This window comes from Acartia tonsa, chromosome 11 (assembly GCF_053477335.1).
Source record: "Acartia tonsa isolate MP-2025a chromosome 11, ASM5347733v1, whole genome shotgun sequence".
Lineage (NCBI taxonomy): Eukaryota > Metazoa > Arthropoda > Copepoda > Calanoida > Acartiidae > Acartia > Acartia tonsa.
The window spans coordinates 9,355,383-9,375,057 of NC_137270.1; the positions used below are offsets into that span (position 1 = coordinate 9,355,383).

Genomic DNA, 19,675 nt, shown 5'->3' on the forward strand with positions numbered 1-19,675 from the left:
AAAAGGGTGAACGTGGAAAAACAACAATAAAAAAGGTTAACATGGTTCTTTTATCTCAATCAGAGAGGGGGGGGGGGGACATTAAATTGTAAATTTTACTGGTACCCAAAGCTTTTAAATAATCCCTCCCATAGCTTAGCTTAAAAACTTTATAGATTATATCTAATCCTGATTAGCTGGTTCAAGCTAGCAGTACACAAACTTATCAATCAATAGTTTTAATTTGCATGTGTACATCAATTTTTTGTTTTATTCCTTAAGAACTTAAAGAAAAAATATCTAGGGGGTCCAAATTATAAAATAAATCTGAAATAAATATGATCTGGAAAATATTTATAATACAATTTTATTAAATACTTTACGAAAGTCAAGGTGCATTTAATTATTGATTCAAATTTTAGTATATATAGCGATAAAATTTTAATAGATTTGTAAGCACTTATGTACTATTAATGTTAATGTATAACAAACAAAAACACCATTTTATTCAAAAATCACTACACATTATATCATATGTGTTGTAATCATAATTTTATTCAGAAGAATGTTTCTTAATAGAAGCAACAGCTGGTTTTCCTTTTTCCATAGCCTATAAAAAAATTTAAATTAATGTTTTTAATAAAAAAAAAATTTTGATTGTTGTTATAAATAAAATAGAGAAAAAAATTGGTATAGACTAATTTATAAGCGCTGCTTCTTAAATTAAAATATGTCCATAGTAGAACAGAGGGTTTCAGATGCTGTCTCATATTTATTGGATTAAAACACTTTGGGGACATTTAAAGGGTGTGCAAAAAAAAATGCGGACATTTTTAAAATTGAAATTGCGCGGCTTGTGTTGATAGTAGAAAAATGTTACGCATATCGTTAGAACCGTTAGAAAGTCTATTTTTTTGGAAATATAAAAACGATTCCTGTGCTACGTATAGTTTAGGAGCGATGTGTTAAAATGTCCCAACTGCCTTAAAACTTGACTTGCGAGTAAATCATTAAAGATTAAAGTATATAAAAAATGTGTACCTTTTTAAAATTAAAATTGCGCGGCTTGTGTTAATAGTAGAAAAATGTTACGCATATCGTTAGAACCGTCAGGAAGTCTTTTTTTTGGAAATATAAGAACGATTCCTCCCCTACGTATAGTTACGGTGCGATGTGGTAAAATGTCCCAACTGCAGGGATAAGGGATAGGAAACCTGGCCATAAATTAGGTCTCGGCCTGGTTTTGAAAGGGATCATGCAACTTTTACCATTTGCCTAATTTAATGACCTTACTGGCGGACGGCTCATATTGGCTACCGCTCTAAACCAATAGTGTTCTGTGATTTGGGCTTGTTTTGTATCAACCAATCACCAATTGGCTCCGCCAATTGGTGATTGGTTGATACAAAACAAGCCCAAATCACAGATGGCGGAAATTTTACAAGCAGACAATTCTAGAAAAAATAATGATTTCGTCTGCTACGAAAAAATAAATATAAATGGTGTTAGATCACATTAGTTTAATTATTAAATCTGCTTAGAGTTAAACATTAAAAAAGGGCCACATAGAAAAAACAAAAATACAACACAGTACAGATATATCATTACATTATATCCAGTATAGTATCCAAAGAACTTGATAGAATGTTACCCAAGTGCATATTTATTTATTTATTTTGAATTTTAATTAGCAATGGAATTTTCAAATAAAATTTTTACTCATTAATAAAAATGCAAATAATACAAACTAAAATCTGTCTGAGGGAAACCCAACGATAGCTTTCTGACAGTTCAAATTACCAAAGTAAAAGATAAAAAATTTTGGGAGAGAAAAAACTTCATTTTAACAAAAGCCATTAATATATAGGTTTATAAAAAGTTATGTTTTTTACTTTAAACTAGCTACCTGAATTTGATTATATACTTTATCTACACACACACACACAGCTTTTTCATTAGCATTTTATACGAACCACTGCGCTATCCCAAAACTGGTTTATTAGGCTAGAAATAGGCCTAGGCTTGAAATAGGCCTGAAATAATATTTTCCTACGTTTCCCATCCCTTATCCCTGCCCAACTGACTTAAAACTTGACTTGCGAGTAAATCATTAAAGATAAAAAAAAGGGTGTGCAAAAATGCGGACATTTTTAAAATTCAAACTGTTCGGCTTGTGTGAATAGTAGAAAAATGCTATGTATATCGTTAGAACCGTCATAAGCTCTATTTTTTTTGGAAATATAAGTATGATTTTTGTGCTATTTTTAGTCTAGGAGCTGTATTGATAAATGTGAGAAAAGTGGAATTTTTTTTTTAGTTTTAAGTCAGTTGGGAGATTCTACCACATAGCTCATAAATTATACGTAGCTCATGAATGTTTCTTATATTTCCAAAAAATAGAGTTTATAGCGATTCCATAGGTATGCAAAACATTTTTCTACCATTAACACAAGTCAAGCAATTAGAATTTTAAAAATGTACGTATTTTTATTTGCATACCCTTTAATTTAATCTTTAATGATTTACTCGCAAGTCAAGTTTTACATCAGTTGGGACATTTTAACACGTAGCTCCGTAACTATACGTAGCAGAGAAATCATTCTTATATTTCCAAAAAATAGACTTCCTAGTGGTTCTAACGATATGCGAAACAATTTTCTACTATTAACACAAGCCGCGCAATTTCAATTTTAAAAATGTTCGCATTTTTTTTGCACACCCTTTATCAATTTTGATTGGCTAGTACAAACTAATAGTGAACAATTTTTACACTGCACTGGTTAAATTAATAAACACAAGGTTAAATATTGATAATCATAATTGTAGGGGAATTCACCGTTAATTGTCTTATCTCTTAAGATACTCCACTGTATTTTTTTATCCAGATGTTATCATCCTGTTATTGTTGCGCTACTCATGGATCTAATTATCTTTATTGATCTGTACCTCGTGATAAAGAACATAGGGATCCTTAGCTCTGGTTAAAGCTGTATCATAGGGCTCCAGTGGAAAATGTGTACCTAACAAGGATTAAAACTTCCATAAAAGCAAAGCTCTAAACACAAAAAAACTTAATAAGCAGAATATTAAGTTATGGGTAAAAATATAATAGAATATAATCTTGTTGCAAAACTTTGTAAATACAGGATTCTGCTGAAGGACATAATTACATTTTTTAAGAATTGATTATAAAGATGCCTCGCTTACAATATTATATTATAGTTGCTTAGCTTTCTCAATCGTATAGACGGTAATTATAGGAAAGCTTTGCTTTTAAAAATATGGTTAGCTGTTTTCCTACTTTGGTCGTTATTACTCCTGTGAAGCATATAACCTCCCCCCTAGGTTATTTTTATAATTTTATTCAAGGGGGAGAGGTACTCCGATACGACAAAAGTATTAATTTTATGGGCTTAGCATATGTTAGGTTAGGGAAAGTTGGTCAAAGGGTAGCCTTTCGTTTTTTTCTGTGCTTTGTAGATCTGATAAATAGATTAGCCTTTTGCTTTTTCTTGAGGCCACATATTATAGCCTAAAACCTATCCTAAAACAATATAAAAAGTCACAAAATATGATGCAACGATCGGTCCACCCGTTTAGAGATCTTAACAGACTAAGAAACATTCTGTTGCTTTAGTAAGGTAGTAGTCACCTTGCATCATTCTAGGAGCGCCGGCACTCAGATCTTTTAAGCCAAACTGCCATCGACCATCTGAAATATTATAGACCTAGCTAAAAATCATAGCAGGTAAAAAAAGCTTTACCTTTAATATGGGTTTAAAACTGGTTCTGAACCATACAGAAAAATAATATATACAGTGTGTTTTTTTTATGAGCACTTTTTTGAAAGCAATTTTACCCCACTTATAGTTATCAGAATTTAATGATTAATGGCTTATTTTCTTCGTTTTTTAAAGGAAATTATGAAACAACCAAAAAAAATACAGTTTTTGTTGAAAAAGTACAGTAAAGTTGAAAATTAAAAACTTAGGTGTCAACATCTAAAAATGGTTTTAGCGCATTTTTCTTATGTTCAAATATTCTACCTTTTGCAAGAATGGCTGCAAAACGCTTCAAAATTGAGATATAGAGCTATAAATTTATACAGATACTATTGGGGACATGTACTAGAATAGGTCAAAGTTTGAAGGCCATATCTCAATCAGGGAGAAAGTACTGGCCCCCCAAAGTCGACTACTGAAAATCCAATTTTGAGCATAAGAAAAATGCGCTAAAACCATTTTTAGATGTTTCACCTAAGTTTTTAATTTTCAACTTTACTGTACTTTTTCAACAAAAACTGTAATTTTTTTTGGTTGTTTCATAATTTCCCTTAAAAAACGAAGAAAATAAGCTATTAATCATTAAATTCTGATAACTATAAGTGGGGTAAAATTGCTTTCAAAAAAGTGCTCATAAAAAAAAACACACACTGTAGTATCGAATAACAGACAATTTTTCAAGAATGATATTTTACTATTCGCGGATAGCTGTATAATTATTTTAAATCAAACCTTTCAACAATATTTTAGATTTATAATTTTGTATGTTTTTCCGTTAGAAAACTTGATTTTTATTGTTGCTATCAAAAATAGATTTATTAATATTCCCATGATAATTCAATTCCATGGCTGCTATATGAAATAGGTGGGTGAATACCACATGTCCTTAGGAGACCCTACACCCCCCCCCCCCCTCTCTTCCGTGTATTCATATTTTTCTTAAGTTCCATTACGTTTTTCATTGTAATGATCGGTTAATATGCAAATTGGTTGGTAATGTTACCTACCTTTAACTTTACCAAAAAAGATAGCTTTTCCACGGTACACGTAATGTTTACATCTTCCCTCCCTTAATAAATATTTAATGTATCCGCGGCCAATAAGCTTGAAAACTGCTTCTCTTTAGCCGCTGCAATTATTAGCTAATCTATCACCAGTAGAAGAATATTTTGGAATTTAAAAGAAAAGTAAAAATATATTGTATGACTGTATATTTAAAATTTAAATAATATACAGTAGGCATATTCTAGTTTAAGAGTAGATTCTCTACTACAAAGATAATTAAGTGTAAATCTAATACTTATTCTTAATATAATGATATTTAAAATACTTACTTATCTCGTTCTTCTAACCAAAACTAAAAATGGTATATTTTAGAGACTTAAAATTGTTTTAAATTGCGAACTTTTGCTTAAGGATGTAAATTTTTACATCCTCCACAAGTTCACTGCGATTTTGTTAAGGTTTGGTGTTATCAATCTTTTATTATATAAGTGAAAAAATAAACACTAATACATATAATAGAAAGTTTTAGTGCGATTTAGCAAGTTTGATTTGTTGAGAGTTTTCAATCATTTCCAGACAGTTTTAATCTTTTGTAAAAAAAAATCTTCGAAAAACAAAATGTATAATCTTTTTAAAATTGTTAAACATTTGCAAATAATCTCCCTAAGGAGTTTAGAGATATTGAAAAATATAAAACATCCAAATATATATCTATATGGGTTGCGTAATAACAGTGGGTTGTAGAGCAGATGCGAATTTTAAAAAAACTAACCTGTTTTGTTTTCACGTCAGAAGCCCAATCCCTGTCTGTAGCAATTCTTATTACTAGCTTTGCATTTATACCCTAAATAATCAAAATGTTCTTTTGTTTATTAGCTGCTTCGCCCCAAGCATACATTTTATGTGCAGATAAAGACACCTTAAACACGCCCAGGGCCTAAGTCTAAAAATAAAATAGCCTAAAAATATTCAAGGGCCTATTTGAAGCTTCCATAAAATGGAAGACCTAAATAATTAAAAACCTACTAAGAAACTCTGAGAAGTTTCACCATAAAGAAGACATATCCCATTTGTTCATCAATTTATCTATTAATCTATCTTTATAGCTATCCTCTTATTTGTCTAAGTACCTGACTTCTAAGATAGCTAAGAACACAGTCTGCTAGGACTCGAAACTGTTTGAACTGAGCCGTCCAATTTCTTTTCTTATTTTCAGGGTTATGCGCACCCGTTGAACAATTATGCTTTTGAATAGTCTAAAATAATATTTTTTAGAGTCCTTTGTCCATTATGATCTCTAGAACGTCTCATTGTAACTATTGGAAAATCAGCTCTTTGATTTTTTAACATTTGTCTAAGAGTCGTAACTGTGTTTTTGGGGTAAAATTTTAGTTACCAACCCTTCTCCTTCGAATTTTAAGTGATCATCATTAAGTATCATCCGCTTGTTATGAAATTCACTACTCTAACACCCAAGGAAATTGGGTTCAGTGACATCCAACAGACTACTAACCCTTTGATAGCAACACCTTTGTCTGAAAAGTCCTAACTGGGCATGGTAATAAGTTGCGCCTGTTTATGGGCCAGGGCATTCCCCATACTTTAACTATTCATGACGCGCATCTGACATGGCAACAGTAGGAACCATTCTTAATGTCTTTAGTTATGACGTGGTGTCGGCCGAGATTCGAACCTACAACCTCCCCGACGACGAGCGGATGCGCTACGTTTAGAGCCACGGTCCCGTTTAGAATTGAAAACAATTGTCTTAAAGACTTACTTTAACAAACATTGCTGGTCTCCAAGGTTTAAGTAAACTTCTTGTTTTATCGTCATCCAGAGAATCTTTTCCAGATTTCTCTAAAACTAATTTAATCATCTTTTTTTAATTTATCTGTATGTAAAAGTAACAGGATGTTAGTCTATCTTCTGTCTGTACCTAAAGATCTTGCTAATTCCTGGACAGATATGGCTCTAGATTATAGAAAAGCTTATTATAAGCTGGAAAAAGTAGAAAAGCTTATTATGAGCTGGAAAAAGAACTCACCCGCCCCCCCCCCCCTCCCCCCAAATAAAATGTTTTATCTTCTCTTTTTAAGTGTAAATCCTATAATTTTACGATATAACCGTCTTTTTTTATTTGATGTATAACTTTAGAAAAATTCGCAACTAATATGTTAAATTAATTTTGTTTTTTAACTAGATTTTTAAAGTAAAACTGTATAAACTACCTTTTTTGGTTGGTGATGGACTTCGTTTGGACGAGTTTTTCCTTGCTGGCGTTGGACTTAGCTTTTCGTCTAAATGGCATATCAAGATTATTTTAATTGAATATGATATATAATATGTTGAAAATTTTGGGGGAGGGTGGAAACATTGGACTTTAAATTATACTCCACTGGCTTATCCCTTAAGATGCATGCAATTTTGTCTAAGTAGCGCAGAAATAATGTGAACTGGAGAACCGAATTTTACAAGTAATTTCAATAAATCACAAAAAGTGACCTTCAATGGTTTATGTCGACTATTTGGTAATAATTCAATATAATTAATATTATAAACGGTACACCGACAAACGTCCTACCGCGACAAACGTCCTAATGCGACAACCCTCCTAAACGACAAACCTCCCAAACGACAAACGTCCTAATGCGACAAACGTCCTAATGCGACATCTCTTTATTAAAACGTCCTAAAAAATTTTAAAAATTATGAAATAAAAAAAACCTTCCAAAATTAAGGACAAAATCCTCTAATTATAAAAATATTTAGCAATATCAAATCAAAAATGGCGATAAAACACAGGAAAAAATATTTTTTTAAATCGAATAACTTTAACCATAGGCTAAATTTTACAAATCTGTCCGACAGTTTTCCCAAAGTCTGTGTTGGCTATCACAAACGGAATGGTTTCGAACCCAATACAACCGTGCATTACAAAAATAAACCTTTAATTTTCTAAATTAAAAAATATACATATATCTATTTCCTTTTATTTTAGAACATTTTAAAATTAAATTTGGAAGAACTAATTTTTGAGAAAAAAAAATTAGGACGTTTTACTTAAGAGATGCCGCATTAGAATGTTTGTCGTTTAGGATGTTTGTCGTTTAGGAGGTTTTTCGCATTAGGACGTTTGTCGTATTAGGACGTTTGTCGGTGTACCTTATAAACCAATGATATTAGGCCAAATCCTTTAAATATTCTAAGGGTAGCCCAGAAGTTAGAAATTCCCAAGTCTTACATATTCCTGTATATTTATGTAAGTCCTTGGCTAACATATGAAAATTTGAAGATGAAAATAGAACCCATTATGATTAAATTCTTGAAAACTACACAAAATATTGTCAGCTATTCTTGATTAACAGCAAGGGAGCATATGAAAAATTAGCTAAACCTACCACTAAGCCCCTCCGCCAAATCCCTGTGCACGCACCAGTGAACAAAAGTATACCTGAAGAGTTCTTTCTTTGGCTGGCGGAAAGTTCCCTAAGTTTACTAGCATTGTTACCAATAAATGATAAGATCTTTTCTCTAAAAAAAGATATACATACAAAAATATAAATGATTAAAATAAAATTAATCCATATAACAAAGTAACATGATCTCTGTGTGTTTGTCTGTCTTCTCATATGTTCTGGGGAAGGGTACCTAGTAACAGACAGTCACAATAACTATTAGAGTAGCTTTACTACAAAAAAATATACTTTACCCCTGTTTAGAACTTTGTTTGTTATTTTGTTCTTCCTGCAACAAAAAATTTAAGTTAAAACAAGGATTAATATATATATTTGTTATCACGAAACCTTTAAAAAAGAATTGTAGTTTTATGTGGAAAGACCGAAGTAATGACTAGATGAGCATATACCATAGGAAACCTTTCTAAAAATTTCAGGTGTATGTCTTCAATGCAGCCGTGATAATCACAATTCCCCAATACAGTCAACAAGAATCATATTGAGTTTAGCTTCGCTACATATAGTTTACCTGTCTTGAATTATCCAACGGGTTAGATGTATCTTGTTTTTCAGTATTTTCTTATGAAATGAAAATTCATCAAAAATGTACATATAATAATTAATATTTGATGTATCCTGATAAGTAGTAAGGTATTTGTATGAGTTCTATATTTCACGAAAACTTCACAAAGCTCATGGGATGATTTGTGGCTGTTTTATTTAATTATCATATTTAGGTCCCTCTCCTAAGTGCTAGAGGCGCAGCTGCTAGTAATAAATTACTAATTAGAGTATATAATTTATGCTCATTAAAGCATCATGTCTTTTTATTTATAAACCAACTGAAGATTGTTTTTTAACATGAAACACCGTGTATTGGACTTATCAAATTAAAATAACATGTTTAATCAAACTGTGTTGATCAATCTATGTTAATTAGAGTCAAAGGAAGAAAAAGAATAATAACTTGTTGTACTATAATATATTATAACGTTAAATCTCCTAAGGTAATTTCAACAAGTTTTAGCATTGTTGAGTACTCCTTAACTCACTTTAAACGGATGAAAGAACTTAGTTTCCGACGTACTATCATATCCTAGTTATATTAGTGGCTGCGCTACTAACATTATGACTTACTCTTGTTGGCATCAGGCGGGGGTAACAAATACTTAGAACCAATTCTGAAAACATTTTTTTATAATATCAGGGACATATTTTCTTAAGATCTTATTCACAAAAGTAAGTGAATAAAAGCAGGGAGGGGACATTGGGCTCTTTATTAAACTAGTCCCCAAGTTTATAACAACCTTCCTTATTCGTTGGCTCATCAAATTTGAAACTTTAATATTTTTTATTGGTCTGCTCATTAAGTTGAGTGTCCAAACGATTCAACTACTAATAGTAACCTACAGAAGGGATAATTTCGTGAATAAGTATTGGGTATTACATAAATATCAGCTATTGTCTTATCCCTTTAGATCCCTGAACCGAATGTCTGTTTGACTGTTAGTCCTCTCCTACTACTAAATAGCTGGACTGATTGATGCAAAATTTTCAAGGTAGATTGAAAAAAAATTAGAATTTACAACTTTTCAAACACATGTCGAAATATCTCATTTTACTTATATAACTGTTATTCTACTATGATAATATATGTGTTATTTTTTTTAGTTACCTTATGATAATATACTTTTTCATTTCTTCATCATAGGCAATAAATATATTGCATCCTAAAACAAAATGTAAAAAAACAGCAAGATCTATAAGAGATAGTATTTTTAAAGGTTACAGTTCTTGTTTCTTAATGTATTATCAAAAGTAGCATATGTTTTTTTAATATTTTTGTGTGGAAATGTATAGAGATCATGGAAATATGCTACTTTTGATGAATAAAATAAAAAATGAGGGCTGTAAACCCTAAACAATACTTTTTTATGATCAAAAATAGCCTAATACTTGACAGAGAATCAAAAACTCAACGCTAAACAACCTAAAACTTGAATAAGACTGACAAAATAAAAATCCTACCCACAAGTTTTGGTGTGTAGAAAAAGAATCCAGGTAGAATGGTTGGAATCAATTCTGGCTCGCTTGGCAATTCCTTGTTAAAGAAAAAACCATAATAAACAATAATTAGAACAGATTGTAAATTTAGAAAGTTTGGCTTTAAACTATAGAAAAATACAATCAAAAAAGGTCACAAGAACTAAACTTACCATAAACATTGTGTTTTGACTCAAATAATTGGGAAGATATCTATTCTTTTCTGTAGCTGAGGGTAGATAGTAACATCTGTGCAGATCTAGGTATCCTAGGTAGATAGATAGATAGATAGATAGATAGATAGATAGATAGATAGATAGATAGATAGATAGATAGATAGATAGATAGATAGATAGATAGATAGATGGATAGATAGATAGATAGATAGATAGATAGATAGATAGATAGATAGATAGATAGATAAATAGATAGATAGATAGATAGATAGATAGATAGATAGATAGATAAATAGATAGATAGATAGATAGATAGATAGATAGATAGATAGATAGATAGATAGATAGATAGATAGATAGATAGATGGATAGATAGATAGATAGATAGATAGATAGATAGATAGATAGAAAGATAGATAGATAGAAAGATAGATAGATAAATAGATAGATAGATAGACAGATAGATAAATAGATAGATAAATAGATAGATAGATAGATGGATAAATAGATGGATAGATAAATAGATAGATAAATAGATAGATAGATAGATGGATAAATAGATGGATAGATAGATACTTAGCTATATAGGTAGATACACAGAAAGAGTTAAATATGTTTGCATACCTTCAAGATGTGGATTTCTTTCTGTTAAAACTGGACGTTGCTGAAACACAGGACAATTAAGAAAAATGACAAAATTTCCTTAGTTTATAAAGGTGTATAGTATTTTAAAATCAGTATGATAAGATAAGTTTATCATAGTACTAATGTAGATTTAAAGAATAAATATTTAACTTTTTTGAATTTGATGAACGAGGAAAAGGATCTTGAAAGGTACGTATAATATCTTTTAATTCTTATACTAAAGTAACAGGATGTTTGTTTGTCTGTGTGTCTGTGTATCTGTGTATCTGTTTGTCTGTGTATCTGTGTGTCTGTGTGTCTGTACCGAAGGATCTCGCTAACCGCTGAACCGATCGGGTTCTCCTTAACAGGGTAGCTTCTCATAAGTCCCTGGAAGGTTTATAACTATTTTTTGGGGGCTTGGACACCCCCAACCCCCCAAAAAAATGAAGAATCCCCCCCCCAAAAAAAAAAAAAATTTCGCCCCCCCCCCCCAAAAAAAAGGTTTTTTTTACTTTTTCTTTTAAAATTTAAAATAAGAAATTGGGTTATTAAATTTGACTCTCTCCTCCTCAAGGCCTCTAGGGGCGTATCCGCTAGTTAAAGTATAAACTAACACACGGATGACATCATCCATAACGAACAATTCTGACTGTTATGAACTTTGCTACGGTTTCAAATTATACTTGTTGCCATTTCACAATACGAACTAACATCTTAAATGCATGAAGAGTAAATTTATTACTAAACAAGGATGAAAACATCTATCAAGGCGAAGATCTAAAACGGTAGAACAAACTAACAAAAACTTGAAGAGTGTCAGAACTTAATAAGCAGAATGTTACCCTTGCCACATCGAATCCAAGACATATGTTGTTGTTTATATTCTTAACCTAAAAGAAGATTTTTTTATTAAAAGACCAAAGAACTTAATTAATGTCCCTGCCATGGACCAAAAGCATCAATTAACATATAATTTGCCTATTGGACCAAATATAGCAGTGAAATTTCTTTTCTAATAAAGATATACAATAAACACCGCCCCTTTCTTAGTTTTAAGGTAGTCTACTGCGTTTAATTCTAGTTTAATAGTCCCAGGGATAAGAAAATGGACGATAAATTAATGTACTGTATGCGTACCCAACAATAATAATCAAAATTAATAAATAATTAATTTATTATGATAATTTATAGAAAAGTAACGACAGGATTAGTTTGGAACCAACTAATAAAAATTTGATAAATATACTTAAAGTTTTTGATAAAATGACTATTACAACTTGTGGCACCTGAAAAAGATCTGGATTGAAATCTTTTGGATTTGAAAGTTCTTCTTTAAATGATCTTAATGTTCTTTGATCTATTTCTACTCTCTTCACCTAAAAATCAAGGATCTATAGGGATAAGACAATATACGACAATTTGATGTACATCCCCAATCATAAACAAAATTACCATTTGTGTAGATATCATTTAGTGGTTGAAACGCTTGGTCAGGGAAAATCAACTAAATGAACCAACCAATCAAAATTCAATAAATCCAAAGTTATAAAGCTAACAAATAAGAAACGTTATCATAGAACTTTGGGGACTAGTGTAAAATAGCCCTTCCTCCCTGCCAAAAAATGACGTTTTTTGTTTGTATTTTATATTTGTAATTTCAGTTTTTTGCAGCACTACTACTACTCTAGAATTATTGTCTGTGTGTTCATTTGTCTCAACTGTCTGTATGAATCTGATAAAGTTTAGATTTTCTTTGTCGATATAGAAGATAAATTTCTTTTTTAGTTTATATTATTTTTTTAATTGCGTGTCAGTGTGCGTTTGTGTATATCATAGATACTGCACTGTTTGTAGCGAAGCTATTCTATAATTAGGGTATGAGATATAGTGCTATTAACAAACCTTTGTCCAAGAGTCTTCTCCAATTTTCGACAAACTTTCCATACCATCTCCTTCTACAGGATAAAAACAACAATTATTTCTTTTAATTTAAGTAAATGCTTAGGGATTGAAATTTAAACATTTTTAGAAATTTAAAGTGTGTGTGTTTGTTCACCGCGATGCACCGGTCTGATAGAATTTACATACAGATTATAACCGTTTCTCTAAATAATGTTCATAATCACATAAGCTGTTACTCATTATATGTCTAACAGTTTTTTATCTCAGCTTTTATGAATGCTGTCATTCTTGTTTTAAAATAACTGGATGTAAACCTGTAATTATGATTCCTCTTTTCAAGGTTCTAATTTCCAGCTGAAAATTTGATTCTTTTGAAAGAAAATAGTCCAGAACTAGGCTCTTACCCTTCAAATCAACTGAAATAGTTTTAAGACATTGAATATTTTTACACGGAGCGCTAGAAAGATTATCGTAAACATTATTGGTTGTTTCCATCGGAGAATTTTTTTAGTTCGAAGATTATTTATTATACAACATTGAGGGAAAAAACATTGAAAACTAAATTTGAAAAAAGAAGTTAAAGTAATCTTTTGTTTATTACTTTAGTAACTTAATTTTTTAAAGAGGAGAATGAAGGCATCGGTATTAAATTAAAAATCTGTGTTACAATAGAATATACTTACTAAACGGCGTTGGTTTATGACTAAAAGTAAACTCCTTATTGTCAATACTTGTTTCAGCATCCTCAAATTCATTTAATGCATCTTTTCCTTCATTTTCCTTCTCTTTGGCAAGAACTTCCAGCGCTTTGTCATTTACATCATTTACAGATAGTTCTTCCATTTTTATTTCAACTTTTTGAGCTCTAAAACAATGAGAATGCTATAAAATCACAGTTTAATAATATCCTATCATATAAATTAGTAAGCTTTTTTGTCTGTACAGTGAAGCTTTATTTATGTCCTGGGATGGTTTTAGTCTTTTTTCTGCCCTTCCATATCCCTTCGAAAATAAATCCATTAGATCCTAGAAACATTAACATTTTTCGTGTATTGTCAAAAGTCTCTAAGACAAAAGTTATACAGATTGTTGTAAAAAAGACATCTTTCCGCGGACAGTAAAATGAAAATTTATCAAACTGGTATTAGTTTAGCAAGTAACAAGTTGTTTTGTTGTATGACTTGTAAGTAACTGATTAATTTATTTACTTGTAGTCAGGAAGTTATTTTATTGGTATTTGTTGTCTTTTTATTGGCGATTTTTATCTATGAGTAATCATAGAAAGCTACAGTAATAAATCAGTTACCACCAGGGATATAAGGAATAAGACAATAGAATATAAATATATGTACATCCCCAGTTATAATAAATTATTTTGTAGAATAAAATTAGTAGTTGAGTGGTTTGTAAACTGTTAGTTTGTAACGAAAATTATTCAAATTCCTCAAATTGTTTTAGCTGAAGTTTTCTACAAGTCAAGAGTCACTAAAGCAAATATAAATAAGCCGCAGTCGCGTTTTTAAAGCGAAGCTTTTCTATAATTAGGGTCAGTCCGTCCGTCGGTAACGGATAGCTTTTTTCGCTAATTTAGGCATGTTAGAATTGTCCTATTGATTTCAAACTTTGCATGGTGATTCCTGTAGTAGTTAGGTGCGATTTAGAAAGCGTAGCAACTCTATAATCATTACCAGAATGTCCGTACGTCCATTTTAAACATTTTGATTTTTTCACTTTTTTAACAACAAATTTTTATGTGATCTAATCATACGATTGATCTGATTTTTGGTATACTGATTCCTGGGACAACAAAGTACAATATTACAAGCGAAGCAACTCTATAATCAAGTCCTAAAATGTAAGTATGTCCATAAACATTATTCTGTATCAAGCAGTTTTTCTACAATTATACATTTATATTCTGAATTCTGATTATTTAGTTCTGACACTATACAAGTGTTAGTGTCCGTTTGTCCAACCGTTTCAGTGCTTCGCTTTTATGGATGTTGTCATCCTTGTTCAAAAAAGAATTATTTAAAAAAATATTTTCTCAAATTATCATAGATTATGTCCACAAGCAAAAAATTACAACCTTTATAGAATACTTACATAATGTTTTTAAATTGTTGATTTTATCTAAGGATATTGGTTTATTTGTTATTCAAGTTACTTTAGAATCAAACTAGCGGCTTCGCACCTAGCCTTTGCCCCAAGAAGAAATCAAAAATAATGACGGAAAGACAAACACACACCCTTATACTTTTTTATATAAGGATAGCTTTTTAGTCCTCGCCTCTTGTCTCTAGTCTATTTTTCCCAATAACAAGGATGACAACATCCATAAAAGCGAAGCTCTGAAACGATATTACAGACGAACATTAACTTTTGTTGAGTGTCAGAAGTGAATATACAAAACATGAAAATATAAGGTTTGACAAAATTATAGGTAAATTTGTTGCAAAACTTCTTAAATACAGAATTCTGTTTAAGGACATACTGACATTTTTAATACTTGATTATAGAGATGATAGAGACACATAAAAAAGTAAAAAAAATCAACATGTTTAAAATGGACGTACGGACATTCTGGTAACGATTATAGAGTTGCTGCGCTTTCTAAATCGTACATAACTACTACAGGAATCACCATACAAAGTTTGAAATCGATAGGACAATTCTAACATGCCTAAATTAACGAATAAAAGCTAACTATCTCGGACGGACGGACGTACGGACCGACCCTAATTATAGAAAAGCTTCGCTTTTAAAAATGTTTATTGTGAATTATTATATTTTGCTATCAAAGGAGGTCTAAATAGGCCCAAAAATGATTTTAGGTTATTTAAGTCTTAAATTTAAGCTTTGGGAAAAGAATGGTTTTAGTGGCGTGTACAGGGATTCGCCAGGTATCTGAAATATTGTAGGGGTGAAATTAGGGGTGTGTTGACACCCCTAGGGATGGTTTTAAGCTTTGTTTCTAACACTTATTTTCCCCTTCAAAAACAAAGTTCCTAAATGCGAGGGGCGCAACCATCAGTTTTGAAATTTCGAAAAATAAAAGAACACTGCACAGTAAGAAATAAAAATTGTATTAGGGGGGTGTCAGCACCCCTACAGAATTAAAATTAAAGTGGCCTACAACCCTCTTTTAAAACCCCTGATGACTCACACCCTAACCCAATATCTGTGGACGCGCCTGAATTATATACCAAAATATGATCCTGTTTTTTTTATATTTTGTTTCTGACTACTCTAAGACGACTTTTGTACTTTATGAAATTTGTTTTTATCTTACACTCTTCTTTTGAGGTTCTAGGATGAGAAATTGATCCACCAACCAACCCCCCCCCCCACCCGGAGGGCCCCACAATAAAAAAAACAGGAGGGTAGAAAGGGCACAATGCAAAATAATTATAAAAAATAGTTAACTAGCATACTCTTTATGTAACTTTGACAGTCTGTACAGCTGTAGTAAGAAAATTTATATAGAATATACAAGGATATTTTGACAAGAGTTGCTGACATGGACATCACTTATTGGTCAATTCGTTCATCAAGTAGGAGGGGAGGGAATGTGGTAAAGGGTGTATGGGGGATCTTTGTTTAGCCAGCAACATACATGATAATCTGGTGTTTAAGATCCAGTAATATTAAATCCATTAAATGAATAAATTTTCTAGGTTAAATGAGTTGAACATCTAGTCTAAGATAATTATTGTCTGTCAGTCTGTCAATAACACAAGAATAATTTATTTATGTGGGAAATAAATGTTTAATGTACCGTATTACACAGCTTTCCGCGGATATTAAATTGGAAAAAATTATGAGATTAAAACCAATTGTGTTAAATAACCTGCTTTTTCAGTATGGCTGAGAACTAATACTAATCCACCGGATATTAATCAGTTTCGAATCCATAGTGTAAAAGAACTTATAAAATAAATTAAATTAATTTAATTAAATTGAAATTAAATAAAGATTACAAGCTTCTTTTTAGCAAATGTTTTCTAGCTTTTCGTACTTTTGCAATTAATATCCGACTTATATCCTTTGCTACTTAAGGCTATAATCATTCTTGTTTATTGAATAATAATAAGTAAGAGGTGTTTTCTTTAACAATAAAAATCAATAAATCTTAATAATACATGAATAAATACTTTCATTATAATTACAACTTTTATAAAATACTTTAATTGTTAATAGTAAAAATTTTAAAAAACACACAGGGTCTTTAAACAAAAATTTTAAACTAAGAGCAAAAAATTAAATTATAATTTATTTGGATGCGATAAATAAATATTCCAGCAATGTGTATATCTATATAGGTTCAATAAATATATATGATGATTATTTTTTTTTATATGGATTACCCATTTTTGGGGGCAAAGGTGTACATACATTATTAATACAAATTTCAAAAAAATTGCATTTGGATAAGCCAGGAACACAGGAAGAAGGATAACCAGTAAAACATATACCTTTATAACAATAATTTGGTGGTCTGCAAGTGCTCTGGCAAATAGCATTTAGAAGGGAAGAATATTATGTGTTATACATTACTAGCGGCTTCGCCCCTAGCCTCTAGGGGCTTTGCCCCAAGAGGTATAATTACATCTTCTATTACTTACCCAGCAGAACGGATCGCAAATTTTTGCACGATTTTCTCGATTAAATAACGAATTCGCAAAATTCCAAAAAAAATAGTCTAATGTGTTCTCAAGAAAATTACTACTGGTGCTGCTTATAGTCTAATGTGTTCTCAAGAAAATTATTTTTTTTTTTGGGGGGGGGGGTAAATTTTCATTTTTGGGGGGGTTGGGGGTGTCCCACCCCCTAAGAAAATAGCTTAAAACCACCACAGGACCGATAGGTAGATACCCTGAAGAGTAGAATCCGATCGTTTCAGTGGTTACCGAGATCTTAAGGGACGGACAGACAGACGGACAGACATCGTTCTACTTTGTATTATAGAAGATAACAGCCTAAACAATTTTTTGTTGTTGTTGTTGAAGATATGTAGAAGATGTTGGATAAGTAACTGGTAAACTGGATAAGTAGCAAAGGTGCAGGCAAGTTGCTATGGCATCTAAAATAATCAGTTGTTTTGATATATTAGCAGAATATTTTTTTTTTAATTTTAGTATTTATTTAGTGTTAAATACTATAAAAAAAAAACTTTTCTATAGTAAAAGCAATAACAATTTAGCAAGTTTTTTGATGTAAAAACTTAAAGAAACAAACAAAAACTTCATTAGTTAAAAAAAAATATTTTAATAGTTTATCAAATACCTTCACGGTTACGTACTGCTGTTGAACTTTGAACTTCACGTGCACCCACTGCAGCCTTTCCATAACCAAGGGAAAAATTTAAACATACAATAAACACCTAAAGATTACATACAAAAAAAATATTAGATGTTTTCCCTCAAAGCGCATAGTGAGCCCAGAAACCCTCTCCCTTACCCTGTTACCAATAAAGCATAACCTAATATAAATAAAGTTAAAAAAAACACAAAAATATCCAAAATTATTTAAATGTATAATTAATCATATCTATAATAATATATAACAAAATATTTTTTTTATTAAATAGTTAAGATTAGCTCTAATTTAAGGGCTTTGCAGAAATTAAAATATGTAGTTAACAGTATAAAAATGTAGAAAAATACAGGAGGGTAAAGGAATGATGTTTTCTGAAACTTGGTAATTTTTGTTTAAGATTTAAATGCAAAACTTACCAGAAAAAATACTTTGATTTTCATGTTGAATGTTGATACTTGTAGGGATGGAAAGCAACTGAATGTTGTTAGAAAGTTATATTACAATGTAAATTACAGTTTTATTTCTTTCCAGTTTTTTGTGCGCATTTTATAAGCAACGCAGCTACTTTGAAACTACTGCAATCTGTCACTAAACTTGAACTTTGCTGATTTTGGTATTTGACACAGCTAATCTATGAATATTGCAGTCTTTCACTAAAATAAGGCTCATATACATCCAAGGGTGGTGGTACCCTCCCCCCCCCCCCCCCCTCAAACTTTAAAACCCCTTATTCAACTCCACTCAGAATTTTAAAAATACATTAGACTATCCCCCTTTAACCTTTGAAATCCCTCGTTTTACTCCCCTCAATATAAAAAGCTTATACGTCCCTAAGATGGCATGTTTCTAGGACAGCTTAAATTAAACTTTTATTTTAGCATGTGAATTTTGGTTTTTTTTAATTCCATCCCTGAAAGGCCAAGGCTAACAAAACTGGTTTAAATTATATGATTAATCGGTTTCAATATCATAACTGAAATTTAAAAAATAAAAAATTTTAAAGTAAAACTTCTTACATAGCCACGAACATGTGTAAAAGCAGCTATCTCAAAAATGTATGCTTCGCTACTTATAATATATTTTGTTTTGTTTTATTGCTTGGAGTGGAGTGGAGGTAAATATCTGAGAAGTAAAATTATTTTCTAATTTTCTAGCCAGTTATATCCGGCAAACCAAAGTATGGCTTCTTTTTACACATAAAGAAGAGTTGTGAAATCCTGTGGGGGTAAGAAAAGGGGAAGGTATACCTTTAAAATTTCAATATTAAGGGGGTGTTGACACCCCTCTACGCCTCCTTCTGCATGTGTAAAAATTAAACACACAAAAATACTGGTAGAAAAAACCATGGATTGACAAAATTAAGCAAATTTTTAGTGAAAATATG

The 19,675-nt window shown here is 31.0% G+C and overlaps 1 protein-coding gene and 2 long non-coding RNA genes across 3 annotated transcripts; all 3 read right to left on the reverse strand.

Moving 5' to 3' along the window:
• Nucleotides 1–519: 519 nt before the first annotated feature.
• LOC145332527 (uncharacterized) lies at nt 520–6,645 on the reverse strand. The gene is made up of 8 exons (XM_080177526.1): nt 6,547–6,645; nt 5,897–6,022; nt 5,539–5,610; nt 5,096–5,118; nt 4,769–4,830; nt 3,632–3,691; nt 2,926–2,999; nt 520–589 (listed from the first exon to the last, which is right to left on the reverse strand). The coding sequence occupies exons 1-8, from the start codon at nt 6,643–6,645 to the stop codon at nt 533–535; spliced, it is 573 nt and encodes a 190-aa protein (XP_080033652.1). The 3' UTR covers nt 520–532.
• Nucleotides 6,646–10,251: 3,606 nt separating this feature from the next.
• Nucleotides 10,252–11,113, reverse strand: LOC145332362 (uncharacterized). The gene is made up of 3 exons (XR_013884168.1): nt 11,068–11,113; nt 10,441–10,535; nt 10,252–10,325 (listed from the first exon to the last, which is right to left on the reverse strand). It is a non-coding gene; the product is annotated as an uncharacterized LOC145332362 (long non-coding RNA).
• Nucleotides 11,114–17,784: 6,671 nt separating this feature from the next.
• Nucleotides 17,785–18,917, reverse strand: LOC145332852 (uncharacterized). The gene is made up of 3 exons (XR_013884351.1): nt 18,708–18,917; nt 18,259–18,355; nt 17,785–18,055 (listed from the first exon to the last, which is right to left on the reverse strand). It is a non-coding gene; the product is annotated as an uncharacterized LOC145332852 (long non-coding RNA).
• Nucleotides 18,918–19,675: the final 758 nt, after the last annotated feature.